At 44.4% G+C, this 27,635-nt stretch overlaps 1 protein-coding gene and 1 long non-coding RNA gene across 2 annotated transcripts in view; both read left to right on the forward strand.

Moving 5' to 3' along the window:
- LOC114596520 (maestro heat-like repeat-containing protein family member 6) lies at positions 1 to 27,133 on the forward strand. The gene is made up of 15 exons (XM_028728209.2): positions 1 to 94; positions 1,443 to 1,794; positions 3,079 to 3,231; positions 5,910 to 6,064; positions 7,573 to 7,738; positions 9,938 to 10,107; positions 12,178 to 12,312; positions 12,409 to 12,523; positions 14,625 to 14,768; positions 16,407 to 16,583; positions 17,277 to 17,432; positions 20,160 to 20,262; positions 21,430 to 21,495; positions 23,081 to 23,192; positions 25,732 to 27,133. The coding sequence occupies exons 2-15, from the start codon at positions 1,450 to 1,452 to the stop codon at positions 25,742 to 25,744; spliced, it is 2,010 nt and encodes a 669-aa protein (XP_028584042.2). The 5' UTR covers positions 1 to 94; positions 1,443 to 1,449; the 3' UTR covers positions 25,745 to 27,133.
- The window catches only part of LOC144327549 (uncharacterized), a 164,208-nt gene that overhangs the window by 22,998 nt on the left and 113,575 nt on the right, over positions 1 to 27,635 (forward strand). The window lies entirely within an intron of this gene.

Raw genomic sequence — 27,635 nt, forward strand, 5'->3', positions numbered from 1 at the left:
GGTGAGCACTGATCCTTTCATTGCTACATTCCAGTGAGGCAGAAACTGCTGCAGCAGAACGGGAAATATATGACTGGTTCCAACCATGCAGGTTGTAAGTAGATGGCTCCACGTGGTCTTTTGCTTCTCTGTGCCTCCATTAACTCACCAGAGACTTGCTGGTGCCAGACATAGCCACTGGTATTTGTCTTCTGCAACCAGCATTTTTTTAAAAAATGTTCTGAATGGTCTTCAGTCCTTCCAGAGATTTTGGCTGTCAAAACATTCCAGTAGTCTTTCTTGGCTTTTGCCGTTGTGAATCTCAGCATGGGTTTTCATTGTGTTTAGTTTGATGGCGCTTGTATTTTGTGTGTGTTGGGATTTGTTTCTTTGTACGCAGGATAAATCCCAATGGATTCTGTAGGTAACTGAAAATTCATGTCAATTGGAAGTGACCCTTCAATTATGCCCTGGTGGGAAATGATTCTTTAAAACATACCTGGGTGCGGTTAGAATAAACTTCACCTTGTCTCAATTTGAGATTTCAAAAGCACTATGAAATAAAACCCAGGAAGAAATGAAATCTGCTTTATATTTTAACTATTTAATCATCACTCCTATATCGCATATTGAGAGGGCTGCATACACACCATACATTTAAAGCATGTCCCCCTCACCACAATTTGTGGGAACTGTAGTTTACCCTACACAGAGAGAGCGCTACAATTCCCAACACCCTTAACAAACCACAGTTCCCAAGGTTCTTGGAGGGGGAGGAATTGTTCTTCAGGTGTATGGCATGCATGCAACTCCAGACACTGTAGCAAACTTGTGTCTCTGATACTGAAAACAGCAACAACCCCATAAACCAAGTTTTTCTTTTTCTTTTGGTCTGGGCTTCTTGTGTGATCTTTGATTTTTGGATGCTCTCTGGTAATATTAAATAGATGTATGTCTTAACAGCTAAAGAATTATATTTGTGATAAATCAAGATACATAAAGGGAGCTGACAGAGAGAAGAGGAAGGGGCCTCTATGAGAGGCAGGTCAGAGCGATTTTTCTCAGGGTAGGAGACAAGGAAGGAGAAGCTCTCCCAAGTGGGAGATGGGAGGTGGGAGGATTAAACTCTGTGTGTAAAATTAGATTAAGGTAAAATTAGATTAAGGTAAAATGGTGACCAAGGGCTACACAGATATATTTATAATTTTTTATTTTATGAGGATCATATGAGGATTATTATCAATGTATCTTTCTTTTTCTCTTTGGTATATTTTCTGTTTGATATATTGTTTTTTATTATTCTTTTTATTAGTTTGGATTTTATGGTATATTCGGTTGAAAACCTTTAATAAAAAAAAGAATAAAGCTGCAATCTCGTACACACTTCCTTGGGAGAATTTGAGATATGTATAAAGTTATACTGTGACAAAAGTTTGTGTGTGTGTGTATGTGTTTTCTTCTAGATCAACCATGGTTGTAAAAGAAAAGATTAAAAAGACCTACGGCCCACATGTTGGGATGAGCACGGCATATGCCAGCGAACCAGACTTTACCTCTGAAGATAAGGCTACACAAACCAACTTTGATAGCCCAAGAGATGGTATGACCCAGGAAAAGGCAACAAATCCATATACACCCCAGATGTTTGTGCCGAGTAAGAAAAAATACTGTGTGCTGAAAACAGAAACACAAATTCGAGAGAAAGTCTCTGCTGCCAAGCCAGTGCCAGAACCTGGGGACTTTCTCGTGAAGGAAAAGGAGAAGAAAGGTCATCATGTTATCTCGCCGCCGGCGGAAAATGAAAACCTTAATCAGGTACAATCACTCTGTGGATTTCTCTTTCCCAGCTATCATCTTCTCCTTTTGCACCAAGTCTTCACACATCATTGGCCACAACAATACAACACAGACCCCCTTAAAGCACAAGTCTATGTCTGTTTACTCTGATGTAGGTCCAATGGAGTTCAGTGAGACTTACTCTCAGGTAAGCAGTTATAGGTTTGTAGCCTTTATGGCATATTTTATCTTCAGTGCACCTAACTCTGTCAAGACCATCACATCTATGTTCACATTTTTGCATCTTCCTCGGGTGAAGATGCTTCCTTCTTTACACTTCCTCCTGCAGCCCCCAAACTCTCGCTTTTTCCATGCCATAAACTTTTTTACACATGAGATTAAAACACCCAGCTGCTTTCCTCACACGATATTGATGACACACCCTCTAATGCAGACATTTATAAAGTGAATGAGCATTGTGCCAGTGTGAGTTTTATACACATTTGTATTACAAACCAGAGCCACTTTACACCTCTTTTGTGAAAAGGCTCGCTCATCTGCAAATTTAGAAGTTCTATCTTTACATCTCCCTCTTGTTATGGGAGAAGACCTCTGTTTCCACACGCTTGCCTTGATGGTCTAGGCCAGTGTTTCCCAAACTCCAGCTGTTTTCGGACTACAATTCCCATAATCCCTGACCACTGGTCCTCCTAGCTAGGGATGATGGGAGTTGTAGTCCAAAAGCAGCTGGAGACCCAAGTTTGGGAAACACTGGTCTGGGTGATAGATGGCCTGTGGCCCGCCACATGTTACTGGGCACCAAGTACCACCAGCCTCAGCCAGGGCAGCCAATGGGCAGGGATGATGGGAGCAACATCTGGAAGGCCAGAGGTTCCCTACCCCTGACCTAGGTCTTCTTTCTGCCTGGACAACTCATATAATCTTGGAAACTTTTCAGAGTGTTTTTGTCCCTGCTTTACATTTGAATAACTGATGTTGGAATATATGTGTGTTAGAAATCAGCTCGTTTTGGTTTTTTTCCTGCCTCTCCTCCTAGGAGCTCAAGGCAGCATATGTAGCTGTGCCCTTTTTTATCCTCACAAGACCTCTGAAAGATCACTGAGTTAGGCTGAGAGATAGAGACTGGCCCAAGTTCAACCCAGTGAACTTCATGGCAGAGTGGGGAGTTGGTTCTGGGTCTCTCCAACCATTAAATCTAACTTCTCCAGTTCAGCAATACTTTTTAGCTAGTCTGTTGCGGGTGTTCATCTTTTGGATAATGGATGTATCCCCCACAACTGCCTCTTCTCTGTTTTATTTCAGATACCTGAAGGAGCTGATGCAGAGTCCACCGTGACGGGTCAGATACTTTTAGCCATTGCTAGCCTGAGGGACACAGAAAAAAATAGCACCCAGGCAGCTTCAGCTATGCTGAATTCAATCTTGAAAAAAGAGAGGAACAAACTGAGGGGAAAGGTAAAAAAAGAGAGAGATGCTTATGGGTTTCAGAAAATTGAGGTGGTTGTGCCTTGTGGGTTCTAGCAATGAATTCTAGAGAGAGACAAAAGTACTGAAGCAACTAGTTGTTTGTATGCCAGCTTATTTGGTTGCCTGCTTGCATTCTTCTGATCCAGGAAAGGGATCTGCCAGCCCAGTTATAGGTTTAGCTTGTCAGGTAGTTTCTTCCCAAGAGCAGTGTTGTGACAGCCACCTCAGTTCTCTTGCTACCTGCCCTTTAGGTGCTTTGCTGCTGCACATAGTCTTTCCAGACAAACGAGGGCCACAGCTTCACCCACTCAGCCCGCTTCGCTGGGCGAGCTCCATTTTCTTGGATGCTCATTGGCTCTTTTTGCATCCCCGTTTCCTGACCTTAGAACTGCATCACAGCTGGGAACCTTTGGGGCTCCACAAGAGCAGCAGTACCTCCAGGGATGGTTTATCCGTTAGGCGAACTGCACACCTGCCTAAGGCAGCGAAATGTTAGGGGTGGCAAAATTAGAAGGACGTACACGCAAACGCGAGAGGCAAGGAGAACTTCAGCTGGGTATGAGAGGCAGAGAAAATCCAGGTAGTGATCTGCCAGATCATCTCTAGCAATCAGTGGGGTGACAGATGTCACAGGCAGATTGCCCTCGCTCGCATCCACGAGCTAGTCCAGATAACTATTACTAATTGATTAATCCCTTTGGGTTTTGCTTAGTAAACTCCTTCCTCACCTCGTCAGGGCTTGCAGATGGGTTTCAGACCGGGGAACTCCCAGCCCTCCCTGGAGAAGCCAAGGTTTGAACCTGAGATTGTCTGCAATACTGTACTGAGCTATGGTATAGAGAGGGAATTGAGAATAATAATAATAATAATAATAATAATAATAATAATAATAATAATAATAATAATTTATTATTTATACCCCGCCCATCTGGCTGAGTCTCCCCAGCCACTCTGGGTGGCTCCCAAGCAGATGTTAAAAACAGTACAGCATTAAATATTAAAAACTTCCCTAAACAGAGCTGCCTTCAGATGTCTTTTAATGATAGGATAACTGCTTATTTCCTTCACATCTGAAGGGAGGGTGTTCCACAGGGTGGGCGCCACTATCGAGAAGGCCCTCTGTCTGGTTCCCTGTAACCTCACTTCTCACAATGAGGGAACTGCCAGAAGGCCCTTGGCGCTGGATCTCAGTGTCTGGGCTGAACGATGGGGGTGGAGACACTCCTTCAGGTATACAGGACCGAGGCCATTTAGGGCTTTAAAGGTCATTTAAAGGTCATTTAAAGGTTATTCACGCTGCAAAGTGACCATGCTAAGTGATGAATGACATTGGTATTGCACCTGCTATATCCTGGCATTGCCACACTGAGGGACATAACAGGAATTAACCTTTCATAACACTATTTTCAGCCCTGCCTATACCTGTCCAATGGGCAGAGACTGAAACGGCCATCAGTGGTCAGTGTAGGTAAAATTGAGGTGGTGGGCCAATGGTCTGATTCAGTATAAGTCAGCTTCGTATATTCCTATACCAAAACAAAGACAGGATGAACTATCTGTAGTTCTCTAGAAGCAAAGCAACTGTGCTGCTTTATCTGATCAGTCTGCTTGTTACGAATATCCATATGTAGGTCAGATTCCAGCAAATTAAATCAAACTCTGAAGTGCTAGCAGGTATCTAGTTGATTGACACTTGCACAAAATGACTGAATGCAAATATAGTAATGTGTGTACACTGTGCTATTTTTCTAGATAAGGAGGTGCCAGAGCTCAGCCATCTTTTTCTCCCAAAAATCACCTGGCAGGGATGGCACACCATACTTCTTCCATGCATTTTTTAATCAAACGTTTTCCATGGCTGTGGCAACCGCTGCACTTTCTAACTGCTCTGAGCAACTAGAAATGTTTTTAAGAAGGAAAAAAGAGAGAGGAGGAGGAGGAGACGTTCAGGGAAGCCCTCAGGCTACCTTGAAAGTTCTTTATCACTGATAAATGCCTTTTTAAAGCGTGCAGAATTTTTAAAGGATTTTGCCAAACAAATCCGCACAGAATGGAATGGACATGTCGGTCTACTCATATGCAAGGAACATGAACTTTAAGAGCATTTTGTCCATCCCTAGTAAAGGATAGTGGGCCTCTCTTATCTCTGTCTAGCAAGCCCTCTCTGCTATATATGCATGCATATATATATATATATTGGTGCAGCTTTCTAAGCTATGAGAGTTCATATTACTGTACGCACTCCCCCAATTCTGAATTCAACCCAATCACTATCTGTAATGCCTGTTTCAAAAACTCTCAGCTGATTCAGTCACTGCAAGTCAGCCTAGAAGCAATCATGTTTAGACATGTTCTAAACATCCAAATTATTCTCAGGTCAGAGCACTATCTAAACAGCAAGGGTCTACTGGTTGGAGGAGCTGCATATATAACCATTGTAGTGCAGTGATGCAATTTGTTGAGTTCATTCTAACCTCTTTATGACAAGATCACGGCCATTTACCCAAACTGCTATCTTTTCTGTCACACTGCAAGCCATTTTCACCTAGACACTAAGAAGTGCTACAGCATTCAAACCTGAGGACCAAAAATGCAAAATAAAATGCAAAAGCAACAGAAACTGTGAAAGAATCACCAGTGTAAACCCTTGTTTTGTTTTATCCCAGGTGCCAGAAATCATTGATATTATTTATTTCCACCTGCGAGCTATCCAGGAACCTAGTGCAAGAGAAGTTGCCATAGGGGCTGTGTGCCTCCTGGCTGAAAAACACACAGAAGAAACTGTTTCAAGCCTTCTGAAACTCTCATTGCTTTGTGACAGGTGAGGAACTGAGTTGTCGTCCATGATTCCCTGTGAAGTAAGTTAGGCTTTGACTTGCCCAAGGCCACCAGGTGAGTTTCATGGCTGAGTCGGAATTTGAACCCAGGTCTCCCAGGTTCTGCGCTCCAACCGCCATGCCACACAGGGAAATAACATTGATTCACCTGTGTGAGTTCCTCTGGTTGCCTCTGATGGAAAAATCTGTGGGCTAAACTGGCAATGATATCACTCGCTCTACCTACTCAAATATTCAGAACTTATACCAGAATATTGTAGGTGACCTTTGTCACCTATTTAACCAATGTAAATATTCTTGGTGATTCAATTACACTGAGCTAGCAAAAGGTCCCATCACCTCCTGGCAAATAGAAGGGGAAGAAATGGAGGCAGTGAGAGATTTTATTTTCTTGGGCTCCATGATCACTGCAGATGGTGACAGCAGTCACGAAATTAAAAGACGCCTGCTCCTTGGGAGAAAGGCGATGGCAAATCTAGACAACATCTTAAAAAGTAGAGACATCACCTTACCAACAAAGGTCCGTATAGTTAAAGCCATGGTTTTCCCAGTAGTGATGTATGGAAGTGAGAGCTGGACCATAAAGAAGGCTGATCGCCGAAGAATTGATGCTTTTGAATTATGGTGCTGGAGGAAACTCTTGAGAGTCCCATGGACTGCAAGAAGATCAAACCTATCCATTCTCAAGGAAATCAGCCCTGAGTGCTCACTTGGAAGGACAGATCCTGAAGCTGAGGCTCCAATATTTCGCCACCTCATGAGAAGAGAAGACTCCCTGGAGAAGACCCTGATGTTGGGAAAGATGGAGGGCACAAGTGCTCACTGGAAGGACAGATCCTGAAGCTGAGGCTCCAATACTTTGGCCACCTCATGAGAAGAGAAGACTCCCTGGAAAAGACCCTGATGTTGGGAAAGATGGAGGGCACAAGGAGAAGGGGACGACAGAGGATGAGATGGTTGGATAGTGTTCTCGAAGCTACAAACATGAGCCTGACCAAACTGCGGGAGGCAGTGGAAGACAGGAGTGCCTGGCGTGCTCTGGTCGATGGGGTCACGAAGAGTCGGACACGACTAAACGACTAAACAACAACAACAGCAAAAGGTCTGAGCAGCTGTCTTGATACAGCACCTAAAATGTGTGATGATAGTCACCAATTATTCCAAGGTGACAGCATTCACTTCATTTTATTCCTGTGAACAATGAGATAAAATCTAAGGAATATCATAAGATGCTGCCTTATAGCAAGTCAGAATATTTATCCAACTAGCTCAGTATTGTGTACCCCGGGGGCAAGGAACCTTTGTCTCATGAGCAGCCATCTTGGGAGCTGTCTCCCAGTGGTGCGTTGGGACAGAGCGGTTCCAGCTGGTGACCTTTTGCGGTTTTTAGGCAAGTGTGTCTAAAAAAGCAACATATCAATTATTCTCTGCATATCCATGGACAAGATAATATATGTGGACACTGATATAGATTTGTTTGTTTTAATTTTAGGCATATCACTCAAATCTGGGAAGCCTTGGGCCAAGCTAAACAGCCTGTAAGACTCCAGGTTCTTGCCAAGCTTCTCGAAGTGCTGAAAAGGAAACCTTGCCTTAGCGGAGAACGCCCGGGATCAGATGGAAAGTTCACAGACAACTCCTCCCTTCTACCTCTAGCCGTGAGAGAAATATGCTATTCCTTTACCTCCAATTGTAACAAGCTGTGCTGTGCTAGAGCATAGACTGGGATCTAGAAAGATGCACAAGAACTTGGAGGCCACCACCCAATAGAGCAAAGTTTGGGAACTGTTTTTGGACAACAGTTCCCATCATCCATCAGCTCTGGTCCTGCTAGCTAGAAATGATGGGAGTTGTAGTCCCAAAAAACCCTGAAGACCCAAGTTTGGGAAACCCTGAAATAGAGAGTGCACGAAACATAGCAGGCCCTGTTGTTGAGCAGGGTGAGGTGGTTGCCTCAGCCAGCTGATTCTGGGAGTGCTGGTGGAGCAGACCCTCCTATCGTTACCTTCTGAGCCTACCTCCCTTCTTTTTAATCCTCCTGGCGCCCGCACTCTGGTGGTGAGGATGCTTTCTTGTTCTTGGCATGGACTGGCTGGCTAGCTGTTTTGCCTGGTTGCCTTCCCCCCAGCACATCACCAACAGTGCCATTGGGAGAGGCCTCTGCCCTGACTGAGTGAGCAAGCGAGCAAGCAAGCAGAGAGGCAGCCAGCCCAGGCCATGCACTCTGGAAGGAGTTGGACATGTGCATAAGTTGCTCAGCTCATGCCCTGCAGCAAGCAGGTGGTAAGCACAGAAGCAAATGAAGTGTTGGAGGGCAGAGCTCTGTATGTCACAAGGCCTGCCCTGTTTCACCTCCCACGCTAACCTGCTGCCCTTCTGTGCTATGGCAGATTCTCTCCCATTCCCAGTCTTGAAGTAACGTTCAATCGAAGGGTGCCATCTTATCATTCATTTCAAGCAATAGAATGTTCTGGAACCTGTGAAACTAGGCCAAGATATGACCAGACTCATGCTTTCACATTTTCTGCAGTGGCTCCCCATTTGTGGAATGCTCTCCCCACGGAAGTTCAGCTGGCGCCTTCATTATACAACTTTAGGGAGCAGGCGAAAACGTTTCTCTTCAGCCAGGCTGATTAACACCCTATAACATTTTAAATGTGTTTGAGGGAGGGCTGTTATTGGTTTGTGTGTGTGTTTTGGTTCTTGTTTTTATTATGTATTTTGTTTTTTAAGCTTGTATTTTGATGTTGTGAACTGCCCTGCGATCTACAGATGAAGGGCGATATACAAATTTAATTAATTAATAGTATTCTGATGCCTTAGGGACGCAGGTGGCACTGTGGGTTAAACCACAGAGCCTAGGACTTGCCGATCAGAAGGTTGGCGGTTTGAATCCCCGCGACGGGGTGAGCTCCCGTTGCTTGGTCCCAGCTCCTGCCAACCTAGCAGTTCGAAAGCACGTCAAAGTGCAAGTAGATAAATAGGTACTGCTCCGGTGGGAAGGTAAACGGCGTTTCCGTGTGCTGCTCTGGTTCGCCAGAAGCAGCTTAGTCATGCTGGCCACAAGACCCGGAAGCTGTACGCCGGCTCCCTCAGCCAATAAAGCGAGATGAGCGCCGCAACCCCAGAGTCGGTCACGACTGGACCTAATGGTCAGGGGTCCCTTTACCTTTACTAATTAACAAAAGAATCGGATGGACACCTAGATTCAAAATGTGGGTCTCCAGTAGGAGACAGTTTGCCCAGCAGAATTAAAAACACCCTCAGAGTTTACCAGTAGCACAGTGTGGAATATAGGTTGTAAAACCCATTTTGCTTATCTGTTTAGTCTGCTTTAATGCTCTTGCCCTCTCTCTCCACACCTCAGGGGTCCCTTTACCTTTATTCTGATGCCCCTGTACTGGGCCATCTCTATGCTTGGATATCCAATCTGGCAATATTGCTTAGCTAATTTGTAAATGGACCAGTTACAGAAGATGTTGGACTTTATGGGGAGAGGGGACAAAACCGGGAAGGGAACAAAAAGTACATGAAAAATATTCTACGTTGCTTGTCTCCAGTTTTTGCTAGAATCTCTCATTGTAGCCATACAACAGGAGTGGCCAATGAGTCCTCAGAGGTTGTTAGACTCCAGCTCCCATCAGCCCCAGCCAATGGGGCCAATGGTGTGAGATGATGGGAGTTGTAGTCCAACAACATCTAGAGGGTGCTACCTCTGCCATAAAGTAACCCTACCTCACAGTCTTAGGGTAAGACTGCAGTGATCCGAGAACAAACATAACGAGTGATATCTGCTTGTGGGAGAACAACCAAACTTCCTAGAATTAAGGTCTGGGGTTTTTTTTATTCTGTTTCAGGCAACAAAGGCCCTATGCATAATATTTAGGGATAAAAAGTGCAAAATCCCTATGAACAGCTATTACGTATCTGTGATCATCTTCCTAGTTATTCAGCTGCACTACTTGATGAACTGTACAGATTCCGAACCTGGAAAGGAGGACATAATCAGAACATCAAACTACATAAGGTAACAGGCAGCTAATGGAGTGGAGTGGGATGCGGGTGGCGCTGTGGGTAAAACCTCAGCACCTAAAACCTTGCCGATTGCATGGTCGGCGGTTCGAATCCCCGCAGCGGGGTGCGCTCCCGTTGTTCGGTTCCAGCGCCTGCCAACCTAGCAGTTCGAAAGCACCTCCGGGTGCAAGTAGATAAATAGGGACCGCTTACCAGCGGGAAGGTAAACGGCGTTCCGTGTGCTGCGCTGGCTGAACGGGCAGGGGTACCTTTACCTTTAATGGAGTACTACTAACCATGTAAATATCAGTGTCTGATAAGAACATAAATCTCTCTTCTTTGGCTTGTAAGGAAAGGCTCTGGAGGTCTTACTCTTTCCTGCAATGCAGCAGGAGAGCTATTCTCATTAAAATGTATTAGCAGAAAAAGGCTTTCTAATCTGAAAAAGATTGTCCATTCCAAAATGGCTTTACTGAGAAATTTATTTTGATTTATAAGTAAAGTCCCATTGGGCTTTTATGAGGTTAGGATATTGCCTGCTATGCAGAGGTAAGAGTCAGTTGCTTTGCCCTGTTTTGTTTCCGCTCCACCCACGTTGTCTCTGCCTCTGCCCTCATCAAAACAAGGGAACACTGAGCAAGATTCCATGAGCATTCATGGGATTACAATGCCTGGACCATACCTTCCCAAAATATTAAAAAAAAAATCAAAAAGAAATTTCATTACCATCATCATATAAATAATAATTAATAATAATAATAAACATGCATGCTATGTTCCTTTCCAAACTCGGCTTGTTCTAATGAACTGAGCTGTCTACACCACTTCCTTCCTTATTGTTTCAGGTTCCAATTACAGTAATAATGTATATCATTCATTGAGTTAATACCCATCCAAGTGCTATTTTTTTGTACTTAATAAAGATTGGTATATTGCAGAATATAGTCACATCTGGTATAATTAAAGCACTGAGAACTACAGAGTATAAATGACACACTCACACACACCATTTACTCTAAAAGGTCTACAACAACACACACAGACACAAAAACCCTATAAATATTCACACAGAGACTTAGGTAGGTTCAGACAGATGGTGTGCAGAATGAAATATGCCTGCAAAGAATACAAAGAGACAAGTCCAAGACAGCATTTAGTTGGTATAAGAACATACAGTGCTTTTTTCCCCTCAGGGGATACTCAAGGGTATGCAGTACCGGCACCTCTTTTGGTTGTTGTTAAAAAGTGTGGCGCTTATTGTAACAACTTCATGGTTGTGAGTAGTGGCACCTATTTATCTAGAAAAAAGCACTGAGAACATAAAAGAGCCCTACTGGATCAAGCCAGTGGCCCATCTTTTCCAGTACAGGTGGGGGCGATTTTAGGCACGTCTAAGGGACGCACTATTGCCAATGTGCGGGTCCTTATGGACCTGGGAGAAGGCGAAATTGGGGGGGGGCTTGCGTAAAATGATCTCCACCTGTACTTTTCTCACACAAGGAGAATATGAGTGCAACAGCACTCTCCTCACCTGTTATTCAGAGGCATACTTTTCCAGCAGTAGAGTTAGAACATAGACCTTGGGACTAATTAAGTCATATTAAGCATGAATTTATCTAATCCTCTTTCAGAGCCCTTCAGGTTGGTGGCCATCACTGCATTTTCTGTGAGCAAATTTGAATAGTTTGCATTTTAGAATGCTATTACACAGGTCTCCAAATTTTATAGGATTCCCCACTTCTTCTCTATAAAGACTGTCTGGTCCTTGCATCTCTCGGTTCACTGATCATGCATAGTTGACACATTAATTTTTTGCAAAATTGGAGGCTTATATGTTGGGCAAAGTGGCCTCTGCATGGAATTAGATTATTCTGTGGCTCCAGAGATGGTCCTTGATAATTATCAAGTCCCCCTATATCAATGCATTTCATATCCTAAAAGATGAAAGCTCCTAGTAAACCAAACCGCAATCATTTATAAAGGATTTAATAATGCCATCTAACAAAACTCATGAAGGGGGGGGGGTGCCATAGGGGTCTAAGTAATTGTCCCTGTCAAATGCTTTTTCTTTCCCTGAATTCAGCTGCACCATGGATGCTTTAAAAGCCTTGGTGAAAAGGCAGAAGGCTCCTCAGGCGTGTTTTACGAGTCTAACAGGAAGCTGGGACCTTTTGGCTTCACCAGAGAACTACCTTGAAGGAGTTCTCCTTCTGGCCAGGCAAGTAGTGGAGGACCTGAATTTGAGGCTGAATATTGTGTTCTTCAGTGTGCCTTCTGCATATTCAAAAATAAAATATTGTTTATATCCTTACAGAGCCCTTGTCAAACATCATCATGGGCTTGACTATGCGGTATTTACCAAGGTGATTCCTCTTCTCCATCATGGGGATGACCAACAGAAGCTGACGGCAATGGCCTTTTTCACTGCAGTATGTCTATTTTCTTGTTTGAGTAGCATCTTGAGAAATAAGATAGCCATTGAGTATAAGTGTGGTCCTAGCAGAACACAAAACTTAAATGTGTTTGTGTTTGCATCCCTTTTTGCCTTCAGACACCATGAGGAACAGGCAATGGTTAAGAGGAAACATTCCATTGCTGTACCAGCAGATACAGTGCTTTATATCTACTGACTACTATCCTAGCTCTTAAATTTTTTCACCCCTCCACTACACAGCCTGTGTCAATGTTGCTTGGAAGTTTTTAGCGGGGGCCAAGCAGAAAAAGCTGTGGAGTGTATATGTGAATGTATTTGCATATATGCATGTGTTTATATTTGCATAAATGCTTGTGAGCTACTTAGAATAATAGAATTGTAGAGTTGAAAGGGACCACTGAGGGTCATCTAGTCCAACCCCCTGCAACGCAGGAATCTTTTTCCCAACGTGGGGCTTGAACCCATGAGCCTGAGATTAAACGTCTCCCAAGTTGTGAGGAATGTGACTAAGGCCACTGTTGGCATGCAGCCCTTGGAAGGTTGGAGAGACCCTCAGGACAAAAAAGGCTCCCTGGCGTACACTGAGTGGCAGCGGCTTGAGGTTTCAGGGAGGAGATCTCTCACAGCCTTGCCTGGAGATGCCAGGATTGAACCTGGGGCATTTTGCATGGAAAGCAGATGCTCTGTCACTGACCTAGAAGCCCTTCCCCAGTCACTTAGGAATGGAAAACAAATGTTAGGTTGGGCCCTTGTATAGTCACTCAGTTCCAGCCTGTCTTTATGGCAGGGTTTCTGTACACATTCTTCTCCCCCTCTCTCTCTGCCACTGTGTGAGTGTCTGGAGGCGGTTGGAGGATGGATGGCGGCTAACAGATTGAGGTTGAATCCTGACCAGACAGAAGTACTGTTTTGGGGGGACAGGAGGCGGGCGGGTATGGAGGACTCCCTGGTCCTGAATGGGGTAACTGTGCCCCTCAAGGACCAGGTGCGCAGCCTGGGAGTCATTCTGGACTCACAGCTGTCCATGGAGGCACAGGTCAACTCTGTGTCCAGGGCAGCTGTTTATCAGCTCCATCTGGTACGCAGGCTGAGACCCTACCTGCTTGCAGACTGTCTCGCCAGAGTGGTACATGCTCTGGTTATCTCTCGCTTGGACTACTGCAATGTGCTCTATGTGGGGCTACCTTTGAAGGTGACCCGGAAACTACAACTAATCCAGAATGCGGCAGCTAGACTAGTGACTGGGAGTGGCCGCCGAGACCATATAACACCGGTCTTGAAAGACCTACACTGGCTCCCAGTACGTTTCCAAGCACAATTCAAAGTGTTGGTACTGACCTTTAAAGCCCTAAACGGCCTCGGTCCAGTATACTTGAAGGAGCGTCTCCACCTCCATTGTTCTGCCCGGACACTGAGGTCCAGCGCTGAGGGCTTCTGGCGGTTCCCTCGCTACGAGAAGCCAAGTTACAGGGAACCAGGCAGAGGGCCTTCTCGGTAGTGGCACCCGCCCTGTGGAACACCCTCCCACCAGATGTCAAAGAGAAAAATAACTACCAAACTTTTAGAAGACATCTGAAGGCAGCCCTGTTTAGGGAAGCTTTTAATGTTTAATAGGTTATTGTATTTTAGTGTTCTGTTGGAAGCCTCCCAGAGTGGCTGGGGAAACCCAGCCAGATGGGCGGGGTATAAATAATAAATTATTATTATATATATTATAGTATAATGTAAATAATTTCTGGTGCATTGCATAAGTATAGGTATGCGGTGAAAAACAACTCAAAAAGTGCAGATAACAAATCCTGCCAACAGAATTTGTAGCCAGCTGAAAAGTTAGAGATGTCTGAAACAGACCGTGACTGCAACACAAAAATCAAAGCAATACTATTCCAGCCAAATCCTACCACTTTACCAATATTGTTTTCATATTAAAAAATAACAGTATTTGGGCTTGAGGGGAAATCCTTAGCCATTAACTGAAATGCCAGCAACAGCCGAGAGTGACTCCAGTATTCTATCATTACCTTTCGATAGCTGGCAACGTATGGGGAAAGTTCTCTGAATTTCCTGCCACATATTTACTGCTTTGTGTTGTTCAGCTTCTCTCGTCTGAATCCACCTACACGGTGCTACAAAAACATTACATCCTGGGCCTGTTGAAGAACTGGCAGGCTGATTCGTGCCCAACCTACCGCTGGCTCAGTCTCCATGGAATGGGCAATGTGGCACGTCACCTGCAAAACGTAAGTGATTTCATTTTTGTTGTTGCTGTTGCTTAAAGGAAACTCTAGCTAAGGACGAGGTGGAGGTGTTGAACTGGTCTCTCTACTGAAGCAAAACATGCTATACTGAAACAAGAAGTTGGGGAGAGTATCTTTAAGGAACTGATCTGGGGGCAGAGCTCCAGAACCTGTGTCAGATGCCAGGGCCCAGGCATCTAACACAATATGTGAATAATAAGGGCATGTGCAGAGTACCTTTTCTCACCACTTAATGATCACAGCTAGATGTGAACGTGGCAAGACTATGACAGAAGTGGGATAAATAGATTATATTTTCAACCAAGTGAGTGCTCAGGGGCAAGAACTATTGGGCAGTATTCAACAAATGTGTCCCATCTATGTGCCCCACTTAGGATAATGGAGAGTCTTTCCCCCACTCCCAATTCATAACAATATAAAGGGAAAATAGGGGCCTTGAAATCAACCTAGGACAGCAGACCAACAGATACCCTGGTCACTGGGCACAGACTTACTCACAATGGTGAGAAGTTTATAGTAATAATTTCTAAATGTGCATCTATAGTTATAAATTAACATATGTACATTTTATGCAAATCTGTGTCATGGGGCGATACGTTTCCTGGTTATGTGGCAGTATGTGACCACCAAAACAATGCTTTGCATTACAGTAAATGAGAAATGGGAGAAGAGGGGGTTGTGAACACGGTACTTGTTCTCAGTCCAATAAATCTGGTTTTGCTGGACTGAGATTATTACTTCTTAATTGGGCTTGTGTCTGCAGCCATGATATGTTTCAATAGCATCAATGAATGAAACAGCTGTGGTACATAAATGGGCATCAGTTTCCTGAGTCCGAAAATGGTTAAATAATTTGTCACACTGGAGATTCCTGGTGGTAAATGCTGTAGTGGAGGAGCTAGTCATGGCGTTCAGTGTGTGAACTTGGGCCAACCACCATCTGAGCCTAGCTTACCTCACAGGGTCTAGCCTACCTCACAGGACCTCACCCAGAGAGCTTGAGCTCACCCTGAGCTCAAGCTCTCTGGCAGAGGATGTTATCACCCCCTGCTCTGTTAAGTTTCCCTGTTACACCTCTGCTCCTAAAACACCAGAGAATATGTTCAGGTTTTACATATGAAAGCCCTGCATTGGGGGAACAGTTTTTAGGCTAGTAGGTATGGCTGCTAGGTGAGGCTTAAGCCTCACATGTTTCATCTTAGGAATGGAGTGAAGCATATCTGCAGCTAGTGATATTGCTGACCAGGCGCAGATACAGTTTTGTGCAACTCTGAACATTTGGGTTCCTTTCCTTCACAGATGAGACCAAGATCCAGTGGAAGATCCCACTAGTGGAATGGAGGGGAGGCTATTTCTGCTGATTCCCTCCTTCCCACTTAAATCCCCTCTCATATTGTTCTGGGAGGTTCCCCCAACCCTCCAGAGCATATTTTTGGGAGGGCACGAAGTTCTCCAGGGAGGAAGAGTATGGGAAGTGTTCCCCCACTCCTTTCCACTGGGTGGGAGTACCATGTGTGCACAACTCTGGTCAGGGGACAACAGCAAGACTAAACTAAGGATCCCAGTCACATAATGTGAAATTGCTACTGTAACAGTAAAAGGATTTTGGTGTCCTTTCAGAAGAAAGAGCTCTCCAACCTGCTCCTGGGTATACTTCCAAGTTTTAACGACACTGATGAGAAGGTGATTTTGACAGCTATGGAGGTCACAAACAAGATCGTAACACTCCACAAAAACAATATAAACATGAACATATTTGTGAAGATCGTCAAACAGCTTCAGCCTTTCTTGGCCGACGTAAGTTTCAGAAGAATTGTTCATCTATGTGAGGCGGGCTTTTCCAGGTGTAAGGGGAGAAAAAGAGGAGCCAGAACTCACCATGAACGCCTCCCTTGTTCTCTTATAATGGCAATGGCGCCCACCTGAGAAGTGCCAGAACTGAGTTTCGATGAGTTCAGGCTGAAAAAAAGCCCTGGATATGTCTCCTGTATGCTCTTTTCAAGTGGCAGTGGCTGCAACCATTGAGGATGTCTTGCCCAAGTGCCTCCTCCAAAAAAACAAAAGAACCCTGGAGCCGGCAGTGAACAATTATGCTTAAGATTGCAGTCTTAAACATATTTGGGTCATTGTGCATTTATTGGGGGGGGGGGGTGCACAGATCTTAGAAAATTACCTGCAGTTCATTCTCCAGGCACAGAATCAGGCCATTGTATCTAAGGCTTAAAATGTAAGCCAGGTTGTTCTTTCTCATAGCTCGGATTGAAGCTGGTTTGAGGGAAATGCAGCAAAAGGCAATATTTCACGAGAAACAACAGGATAGATACAGGATAGATTATAGGGATTGTGGCTAACATTGTGCAAACACCTCTTCCCAAACCAGTGGTGAGAGTGCCCTGGATGCACTGTAAACAGGAGTATCTATCTACATAGCCTCAAAGTGTCTCAGGAAGGTTATCAATTCAAACTTTTTCCTTTCTCTTTCATTCCCAGGGGAGACCCAAAATAACCTGTGCGGCAAACAGGCTGTTTCAAGACATGATTAAGAACCTGGACGTGAAAGAAAAAGCCGCTTTGCAGGACCAGGTTCTCAACAGTATTGTCACGTTGCTACTGAACCTCCAAGATCCACATCTGAATGCGGCTAAGGTAAATGATATTGTGCCTTTTTGCAAAACCTGATAAGGACGCCCTGAGGGTGACGTCAACCAAGTTCTCTCTGGTTGGCCTCTTCCTACACCGATGGCATGTTGTGCATTTACTTGGCAGTGCTGGCAACAGCAAGAGGCATCCATAACAGACCTTTCAATCAGTGCTGGGCAGCTGGAAACAACCAGTTAAATTTCTAGGCTGAGGGCATTGCGGGAAATTTAAATGGAAGCTCACAGGCCTAGGAAGCATCAGCAGTGCACCCTGCTAAAGTGCCGGAACCTTAGAAGCTGCCCAAAGATGCCACATGGTGGCACCAGTTCTGGTGAGGCCAATGGGGGCTTCTCAGGGCACCCTTGCACCTGTGACAATGGCCACAGCCAAACAGTGCAGCTCTATAGTCAAAGGCTTGAAGGGCCTCTACTGGCAAGATGCACTGCTCATGTTTCCAAAAGCAGAAAGTTGCTTGAACAGCAGAAGAGCAATCCTCTGTTTTGCACCAGAGCACACCTATTTATCTTTGCATGGATTTGTTCGAATGACTTATTGCACTTGCTCACCGCTTTTATAACTGAAGTATCCAGAATAGTGTGCGACTTTAAAATACAAATACCGACAGTTCAGTTTTTGAGGCTGACCAATAAAATAACAAAGTCCAAATAAATGCAGTGCTAAAAATATAATTACGTTGGATCAGAAGACAAGGCAGCACCTGCATATTTTGTTGCAGTGACACAATGCTGGGGATAAAGGTGATATTTGAGAACAGGCCAGTTGAGGGCTGGATTAGTATAGTGGCTCCAAGAATGTGGAGTTGCCAGTCCTGAGTTCAAATCTCACCTTAGCCATGACATTCTTGGGCTGCTTAAGCAAACTACAGTCTCCTAATTTCAGCCCCTACTCCCTGGCTGGAATATAATGTGATAACGATAATGTTGACCAACCTTCCAGGACTCATGATATTACAAGTGTAAGCAGTGGTGGCTGGTGCCCATTTCAACTAGTGGGGAGACCAACTATAGTTGGAGTCCAAGCCAATCCCAAGCCAACTGGTTTTAAGAAAGAAGGTAGGCAGGTGGCGACTGAAAGCAGATTGAGGTTGGTGTTACAGTGGTCCATTCACACTAACGGCCCAGCCTCTACTGAGTGAACCATGCTTTGAAGACATAGCTCAGTCCCCGAGGAAGCAATTCCTAAAAGCTTGGGAAATAGGTGGTGTGAAGAATTCCTATGAGGAAATTATTAACTGGTAGACCTCCAAGGACCAAACTGGAAGCACAGACAGAATAGCAGCTGATATACACCTCATTCTTCTTTTTCAGTATACTGCGCTTAAATTAATTGGATGCTGATTTTTCAAGAACAACAGTTTGAAATCAACAGATATGAATTCATTAATGAATAAGGAGCAGAACGTTCCGGAATTGTTAGAACCAAACTGGGGATAGGTGAAAACTTGGGCTTGTTGGTGGGTTTAGAGCAGTGTTTCCCAAACCCGGGTTTCCAGCTGCTTTTGGACTACAACTCCCATCATCCCTAGCTAGCAGGACCAGTGGTCAGGGAGGGTGGGATTTGTAGTCTGAAAACAGTAGGAAACCCAAGTTTGGAAAATACTGGTTTAGAAGAAATCTTGAGCTTTGAAAGCCATAATGATACATTGGATTTCGGTGGCTTTTGTCATTATTTCATTTAGCTCTGCACTCAAGAGAGCTAGAAACTTCCTTCTCTAAATAAAAGTTCTAATCCTAATAAGAATTCTTAAAAGATCCAGCAAACTACACAAAAGGGCTTAACAGGAAGCAGATTGCACACAATTTCTTTGGGTGATTGAGGGAATTGCATATGGCCCTTCTATAATTTATTTGGCTTTATTCGACTTTTTTTCCGAATAATCTCTTTTTTTCACTAATTCTGGGGAAGGCTTCTTGTCTCTCTTGTTTTACAGAGTCGTAGAGACAGCTTAAAAGAGTGCAAAGTCTTCTTGGGATGGACTGCAAATGACAACCAGGACTCTTGGAGCATGATTTGCAAGCACCTTGTGAGGCCCTTTGTGCACACTGGGATCTTTTCAATATTACCCGTAGACTTCATATCTGTTGATTTCAAATGAACCAACGAAAGTGTGTGTGGCAGAGAAACAGGCTTCCTTCAGGCACACTGAAGGAATGTATATGCCCCTACCATATGTATTTTGATAATCCCTGGCCGATCCTGTGGAAATGTTGCATTAGAACAGCTTCCCAAACTTGGGTCTCCAGCAGTTTTTGGACTACAATTCCCATCATCCCTGGCCACTGGTCCTGCTAGCTAGGGATGGTGGGAGTTGTAGTCCAATGACAGTTGGGGACCCAAGTTTGGGGAACTCTGCATTAAAATACCCCCAAAACAAGAAAACCTGATGCATGTTGTCCAACGATCACATAGCCATTACTGGATCCCCCCCCCCCAAGGAAGTTGATTCCATAATTATGGCCTCCATGCATTGGATTTTACTTGCACAGGGTGTACTTGAATGTGCCATTCCCACTTGGATGGCCAGGGATGCTAGAGGCAGGGACAGCAGTCCATGTGATAGGCTGGATCCTGGAGGGTGAGCAGTATTGGCCAATCCGGCCCCATGACTCTACAAGTTTCACTTTTGTTTCAAAAGGATCCATTCTTAACTGGCAAATATACCCTGCCTATTGCAGCCATTACAGTGTGTTTATCAAAGTGTTCATTTTCTAGGTTAAGGAACATCCAGGAAAACTACGGAACTTTCTGGACCAGGCGCAAGACTATACTCAAAGCCCACAAATGTATACAAGAAATGCAGCCACCATGTTTATAGGTATATAAACAGAATGCTTTCATCTTTATTTGCCATCCCAGTTCTATCACACCTCGTAAGACTATTCTGCTTAGGTAGAGGAGAAACTTAGTTGAATACTTATCTATTAATAAGTAAATCCTCACTCAGTTCAGTGGGGATTTACTCCCAGGAAAATGTGTATAGGATTGCAGGCTCGATTTACAGTTCTGTGCACATTTACCTAGGAAGTCCCACTCAATTTAATAGGACTTGCTTACTTCCAAGTAATTTCACTGTTATCTGGGCCTGCATTCATAAACAACTTAATAAAACATGACAGGCATGTGGTCTGTCTCTCCCTGGTGTTCATTTTTCTCCCTCTATGTCAGTGGCTTGTCAAATGGTGTTTCCAAGAAGCCATGAAATTCATTGAAAGCTTATCAGGAGGAGAGAAGCTTCTCTGAGGACGGAGCCTGACCACTTGTAGGGAAAGTGCTAGGAATGCAGGAGGTCCTCTCATTTCAGTTGGCCAATAGCAAGCCAGACCAGCCTGGCTGATGTTCTGTGTAAACCGCTGCAAACAAACAGATGTTTTTTGACAGAAAAATCTATGCAGAAAAGGTTTCCTGAGGGTAATTCTGAAAGCTTCTGCTCTAGACTTTCCCACGAGGAAATCTTACTTTCTACCGCTGTGATGCCTAGGAATCTGTTCCTAGCCCCAGATTTTCAGTGGTGAGACCCAAACTCTGAAACTCCATACACCACAGATATGCCTGTCTAGTCTCTACATTGAATGATTATAAAGATGTTCATATTCTGCGAGGCATTCAGTGATGGCAGTTGTCCTGGGGTGTTGTGAGTGGGTGTTTAACCTATGGATGGCTTTTATCATTCTGTTCTTTTCTTAACCACATTGATTTTTGTGTATGTGCATGTTTATATACTCTTCTGTTTCCTTTTGTTTATATTTCTGCTGTTGATTTTAATGTTATTTTTTGAGAGAGAGCCACCTTAAGGGATCAACTGACCTGTGTGGCAGATATTTTAAAAATGAATGATAGCAATATAGTTTGGGCTCTATCTGCAGATAGTAATCTGTGTTATTGAAGAAGTTGGTGGCAAATGCCACCCTTCGTCTTCAGAGAATATAACTGAGAGTAAAGTAAACAGCCCTTTTTATTTACACTGAGTATGGCGTATCTCTAGATTCTATCTTGGAGCACTTAGATTCCAGTCCTCTACAAAAGTCAGAAGTGGACTTCCTGAGGCAAGGTAAATATCATAATATCATCCAACAGTAAGATGTCTGCATTTTCTTGTATTGCTACTGGATTCAGCTGCTTATTGCTGTCTGCACTAATAACAGAAATAAAATATGCATACCTGTAGAGGAAACTGTATCTGTACCGTTTCTGTACATCTTTCTTGCTGTTAAGCACAGCACTCATTGTCATTCATGAATAGATAGATAGATAGATAGATAGATAGATAGATAGATAGATGATAGATAGATAGATAGATGATAGATAGATAGATAGATAGATAGATAGATAGATAGATAGATAGATAGATGATAGATAGATATCACACACCTATTTCCTTGTAGGGACTAGCGAATCTGTCCTTTTTTCCAATCTTTAATTCACATTTCCACATTGCTTTAAAAATTTTCTTTTAAAAGAACATTTTCTTATGAAAATCCATCAGCAGTTTAGTATGAATTTCTCCTAATATGCACATTTCTGCAAAGCGCATTATCTCCAGTAGAATGTAGATTCGTAATTTCCACTAAAATGTGCATTTTGTGCATACTTCACCTTGGAATATGCATTTTTGCACACCTGGCTAGAAGGGTGCAATGCAAAATTCAGAGACGTGCAGATTTCCAATGATAAGCTGTGTTTGCATAGTGTTTTGGAACATGCAAATTAGGTAGGTTTGCCTTTATAGGTGCAAACCTGCCTATAAATGCAAACTGAACTGAATATCTTCCCCACCCCTGCCTCCTGCTCAAGGTCATACACTCTCTTTCAAATCAGAGAGTTTGAGGACTTGTTTAGTACATTTAGATCAGGGAGGCATACATACATTCTCCCAGGTTTTATCCTCCAAACAACCCTTTGAGACAGGTTAGATTGAGAAATAGTGATTAGTCCAAAGCTACCAAGTGGGCTTCATGGCTGAGTGGAGATTTGAACACTGCGACTCTTCCAGGAGGCTTGTCTAGCGAGTATTCATCCTGATTCGTTTTCACAGTGTGTGTACAGAGGTTATACAATGTCTGCTGTTTACTGAGTATTCCATCTGATTTGTTTGCACAAAAGTTGTGCACCACGTCAAGCGATTTGGTATTTTACTTTCTAGCACATATTTTCCTATCACTTCCCTTTCCTGAACAAAGTTTGGCGTTGTGGGGGTGGGTGCAAAAGTGCAAATCCACTTCAATTGTTCAACCGGAAATGACCGGTATATAATTGTATCCCACCCACAAAACAGTGACAATCTGGAAGCTTCTCCTGGCTCATAGCCTCTAACCCTCTAATCACTACAACCCACCAGCTCTCTTGTGTCTCTTCATTCATTGCAAAATTAATTTCGCCGCTTTTCATTCCCACCTTTGTCATGAAAAGCTTTCACAGATGCACAAACAAAACAATCCCTCTCACTCGCTCATGTGTACGACATACACTGTTTAGCATTACAGTATCTCTTCTTTCTCTACTCCATGGTATGCTAAGGCATAGAATGCTTCTTTGTTAACCCAGCCTTGCCCAAAGCAGCTGGTATATTTGACAGGGAGGAGAACTGGGTCATTCCCATGTCAAGTCGTTGATTTGCCCTTTCCTCTTTGTCTCAGCTTTCAGCTCTTTCCCATCAGAAGCACAGCGCCCTGTCCCGGTTGTTCCAGAACCAGAAAAAGTACGCAGGTACTGCGCAGACCTGTTCAGATGTTCCCGCTATTTCCCAAGGTACGTTTTCTTTCAGGTTGTACGGTGAAAATTAAGCATTAATAGATTTTTTAAAAGCTACCATGATCACAGGACAAGAATGAAAACAAGAGGGCAAAATATTCCTGAGCAGTGGGGGTGAAAGCATTTTTTGCTACTAAGGATGACAGTAGACATGGTGGCGATGTCTTTTCACACATCCACCCTGTTTGTATAGAAGAGCATAACATGCCTTAAGAAGAGCCCTCCTGAATTAGGCCAACGTCTCGCCCAGCATCCTATTCTCAAAAGTCACATCCACACCATACATTTAATGAACATGGCGTCCCCCAAAGAATCCTGAGAATGGTCATTTGTTCAAGGTGCTGGGAATCATAGCTTTGTGAGGGGTAAACTACAGTTCCCAATATTAATTCAGGGGAGACTTGTGCTTTAGACGTTCCTCTAAATATTTGGTGTGGGTGTGACCTCAGTGGTCAAACAGATGCCTATAGGAAGTCCACAAGCAGGACCTGGGTGCAACACCACTCTTTCCCACCTGCAATTTCCACCAACTGGTATTCAGAGGCATACAGTCCTCTGGCCATAGTGGCATACAGTTCCCTAAAAGTCCCCCTGGCGCTTCCTTCCCAAAGCCCGGGAAGTTTCTGCCTAGCTTGGGGAGGGAGGCACAATGCTCTCAACAAGGTCCAAGAATCCTCCCACCACCTTCCTAAAGCCCGCCTGGTGTGCCAGTGTGGTGTGGTGGTTAAGAGCGGTAGTCTCGTAATCTGGTGAACCGGGTTCGCATCTCCGCTCCTCCACATGCAGCTGCTGGGTGACCTTGGGCTAGTCACATTTCTCTGAAGTCTCTTAGCCCGACTCACCTCACAGAGTGTTTATTGTGGGAGAGGAAGGGAAAGGAAAATGCTAGCCACTTTGAGACTCCTCAAATCCAAACTCTTCTTCTGGGAAGGAGGCAGGAGGGCTCCAGCATCCTTTCAGAGGCTTGGTGTCTCTTTCCCAAAGCCCGGGAAGCTTCTGCCCAGCTTAGGGAGGAAGGCGTGGTGCTCACACACGCGATGTCGGGAAATCGTGGTGTCAAGTGTGCACCGTCCTGTCCCGCCATCCTCCTTGCAAGCATCCTCTAGTCCTAACTGTTCCCCTACAAAAAATTTAACTGCACCCTACAGTCTGGCAGGGAAGGAACTAGTAACCCATGGCTAGTAACCCATAATAGTCTCAGCCTCTGTGAATTTATCTAATCCTCTTTCAAAGCCATTCAAGTTTGTGGCCATCCCTACCTTTGCCTTTGAATCATGGTGGGATTTTGGTTTGTTTCTGTTCTTGTTTTTTGTGTCTTTTATAATGCACTTTTATGTTGTGAACCGCCCTGAGATCTACGGATGAAGGGCAGGTATACAAATTTAATAAATAATAATAATGATACCTCTTATGGTAGCAGATTCCACAATTTAACTATGTGCTGTATAAGGAAGTACTCTTCTTGGCTATCCCGAAAGCTGGGGTAGAATCTGTCCTGCAGGCAGGGGTGATGCATAAAAAAGCACATTGATCCCAAAAACCTCCCCACCCCATGCCTTATTTCCCCCAATATGAGAAGCAGGAACGTGGAAAAGTGACTGGCAGACTGAATTACAGTGGTACCTCTGGATGCGAACGGGATTCGTTCTGGAGCCCCATTCGCATCCAAAAGTGAACGCAATCTGCACGTGCACGGGTCGCAATTCGCCGCTTCTGCGCATGCACGTGACGTTATTTTGACCGTCTGAGCATGCGCGAGCAGCAAATTTCGGAAGTAACGCACTCCGTTACTTCCAGGTCGCCACAGCACACAACCCAAAAATACTTATCCCGAAGCTACTTCAACCCGAGGTATGACTGTATTGTATTGCAATGTATAGGAGGAGAAGAGTTCTATGCACTAGTAGGAAAGTAAGCAGGACTGGTCCACCTAGGTGAAGTAAGCAGGACTGATCCAAGACAGAATATGAAAGGCTCTCCATGCCTCATCCCATCATGTTGTACCTAAAGTCATCCATACTATTTTGGTATATGTGGCAAAAAAAAAAATCCACAAATGTCTCTCCTCACCCCCAGCAGTAAAAATATGAGATGATAAATATCTACTCCCATTTAATGACCACCCCCAATCAGCACAGAATCCTTACTCTGCCTCATGGTAGACTCTTGTCAGCTCCCATCCCACATTTTATATGTAAATGGGGCAGACACATATAACCTCCCCCGCCCGTGTCTGGTTTGGCACAAGACTAGTAGTTTTATTTTGTTTTGTCATTATGCACTTTGGTCTCACGCAGGCAAACGTGGCCCTCCAGCTGTTTTGGGACCTCAAATCCCATCATCCCTGACCACTAGTCCTGTTAGCTAGGGATGATGGGAGTTGTAGTCCCAAAACAGCTGGAGGGCCAAGTTTGGCCATGCCTATCTCAGAGAATCCCACCTGGACCAATAGTTATGAGGTCGAAAGGTGTGTACTGCATCACCTACTGAAATGTTAATGATGATTCCTTTTCTTGCTGACTTTTCTGCTTTACAGATCTTGTATTTGACGCCTGTATCCGAAGTTAATATCCATCTGAATAAAGAGCACTGTATGAAATTTCACGGTGAAGGCTTATTGTGGCGTTCCTCTCTGAGGTTAGGTAGTTTTTGCTGCTAGAATTGGATAGGAAAGTAGCTTTCTTAAGGAGAGGTGGATCATTCAATGTCCTTCCTTTGGCATTATCTTAATGTAAACGCAGAGTGTCTTCTAGGCAGTAATCAAAAGCCTCCTTAAGATGCAAGTGTATGAAACCTCCTTCCAGCAGCTTGCTTGCTGCCCACAGCTGCCTGCACTCCCATTGATTCAAGTATCTGCTCATTCAGTTCAAAAATATGAAGCAGCCATTACTAGGAATGTTTAAGGGGCAACATAATAGGCTTAACAAAATGTGGCAGGGAGAGGGAGAGGGGGAGAGAGCTCACAACTGAGTTTTGCATGTTCATGGACCTCTGAAAGATCTGTTATTCAAAGGGGAAATGTCATATGACCATTATGCAGCCTTAGCATTTTAAAATGTGAAGCAGACTTGGGAGCTTTTAATTTTGAATGGAGGGATGGGTGTGCAAACGTGCCCAGAACCAGCCCTACCATTAGGCAGATGATGAAGGGGCAGGAAACAGCAGTTGGGGTCTGATGTTTTATTATGTTTCTGTATATGCTGGAAACCACCCAGAGTGGCTGGGGCAACCCAGGCAAATGGGTGGGGTACAAATTATAAAATTATTGCTACTATTAATATTATAAGTACACAGGCAGAATTGTGTGTGCCATGCAGACAGTCCTGTGCCCCTTAAACCAGGGACGGGGAACCTCAGGCCCAGGGCGGCTTGATGTGGACATCCAGGTCTCTCTCTCAGGCCATTGGGACATTTTCCAGACCACACTCTCTTCCCAGCCATACCCTGCTTCAGTGTGTGTATACACCCCATTGCAGGGGTGCCATCTAGGAGGGGCCAAGGGCCCCCAAAGTTTCAAGCAGGCGGCCAGGCCTTCTCAATTAATCTGCGGCCTGCAGCAGGCCTCATGGCCTCCTCCCGATGCGTGATGTCAGACATGCACCCCATGTGTGTGATGGCACACGCGTGGGTCGGGCCCCTCCAAAGTTGGGCAGAACCCAGCACCTGTGCACCACTGTGAGTACAAAAGTAACATTTATCATCATCGCTCCATCTACTTTTGCCTTTGGTCCTACTCACCACTGGCATGTGTGTGTCCCACACCACCACCAACGAAGGTGTCCCACAATAAAATGCAGTCCTCATGTTGAAAAAGTTTCCTCTCCTTTGTCCTAAACAAACTGTCTGACCTCTGGTGAGGTGGAAGAAGCTGTCCTGAAAGTAAGATCAAACAGCCAGTTCAGTTGGCTTCATCTCTAGGGCTGCAGCACCATGTTAGCCTTCAACTCAGGCAGTCGGATATCTTAGGACTACAGGGTGTGGGTGCGTGCGTGTGGAACTGAGATGCTTTAGCTTTATTTCCAGTGATAATTTTTCTGATCAAAATTGCAATCAGCTTCTTTCTCCCTCACCTTGCAGATTTCCAAATGCATTATTTACAAAGTATGCATCTGAAATCCTGCAAAGAAGGGGGTGGGTAGTGATTGCATGTAAAAACTATTAGGATGGAGCAAATTAAGCACCCCTTCCTCTCTCATCTTTCCAAGGCTTTAATTTATTTATTTTAAGAACATCATGCGCTCCCGTCGTTCGGTCCCAGCGCCTGCCAACCTAGCAGTTCAAAAGCACCCCCGGGTGCAAGTAGATAAATAGGGACCGCTTACTAGCGGGAAGGTAAACGGCGTTCCGTGTGCTGCGCTGGCTCGCCAGATGCAGCTTGTCACGCTGGCCACGTGACCCGGAAGTGTCTCCGGACAGTGCTGGCCCCCGGCCTCTTAAGTG

Source organism: Podarcis muralis, chromosome 4 (genome assembly GCF_964188315.1).
Source record: "Podarcis muralis chromosome 4, rPodMur119.hap1.1, whole genome shotgun sequence".
NCBI lineage: Eukaryota > Metazoa > Chordata > Lepidosauria > Squamata > Lacertidae > Podarcis > Podarcis muralis.

Excerpts from the sequence above, each read along its gene's own strand:
- LOC114596520 (XM_028728209.2), top strand. The coding sequence starts at position 1,450 with ATGGTTGTAAAAGAAAAGATTAAAAAGACCTACGGCCCACATGTTGGG. Across the intron at positions 10,108-12,177 it reads AGAACATCAAACTACATAAG|CTGCACCATGGATGCTTTAA; the intron begins GTAACAGGCAGC and ends CCCTGAATTCAG. Across the intron at positions 12,524-14,624 it reads CAATGGCCTTTTTCACTGCA|CTTCTCTCGTCTGAATCCAC; the intron begins GTATGTCTATTT and ends TGTGTTGTTCAG.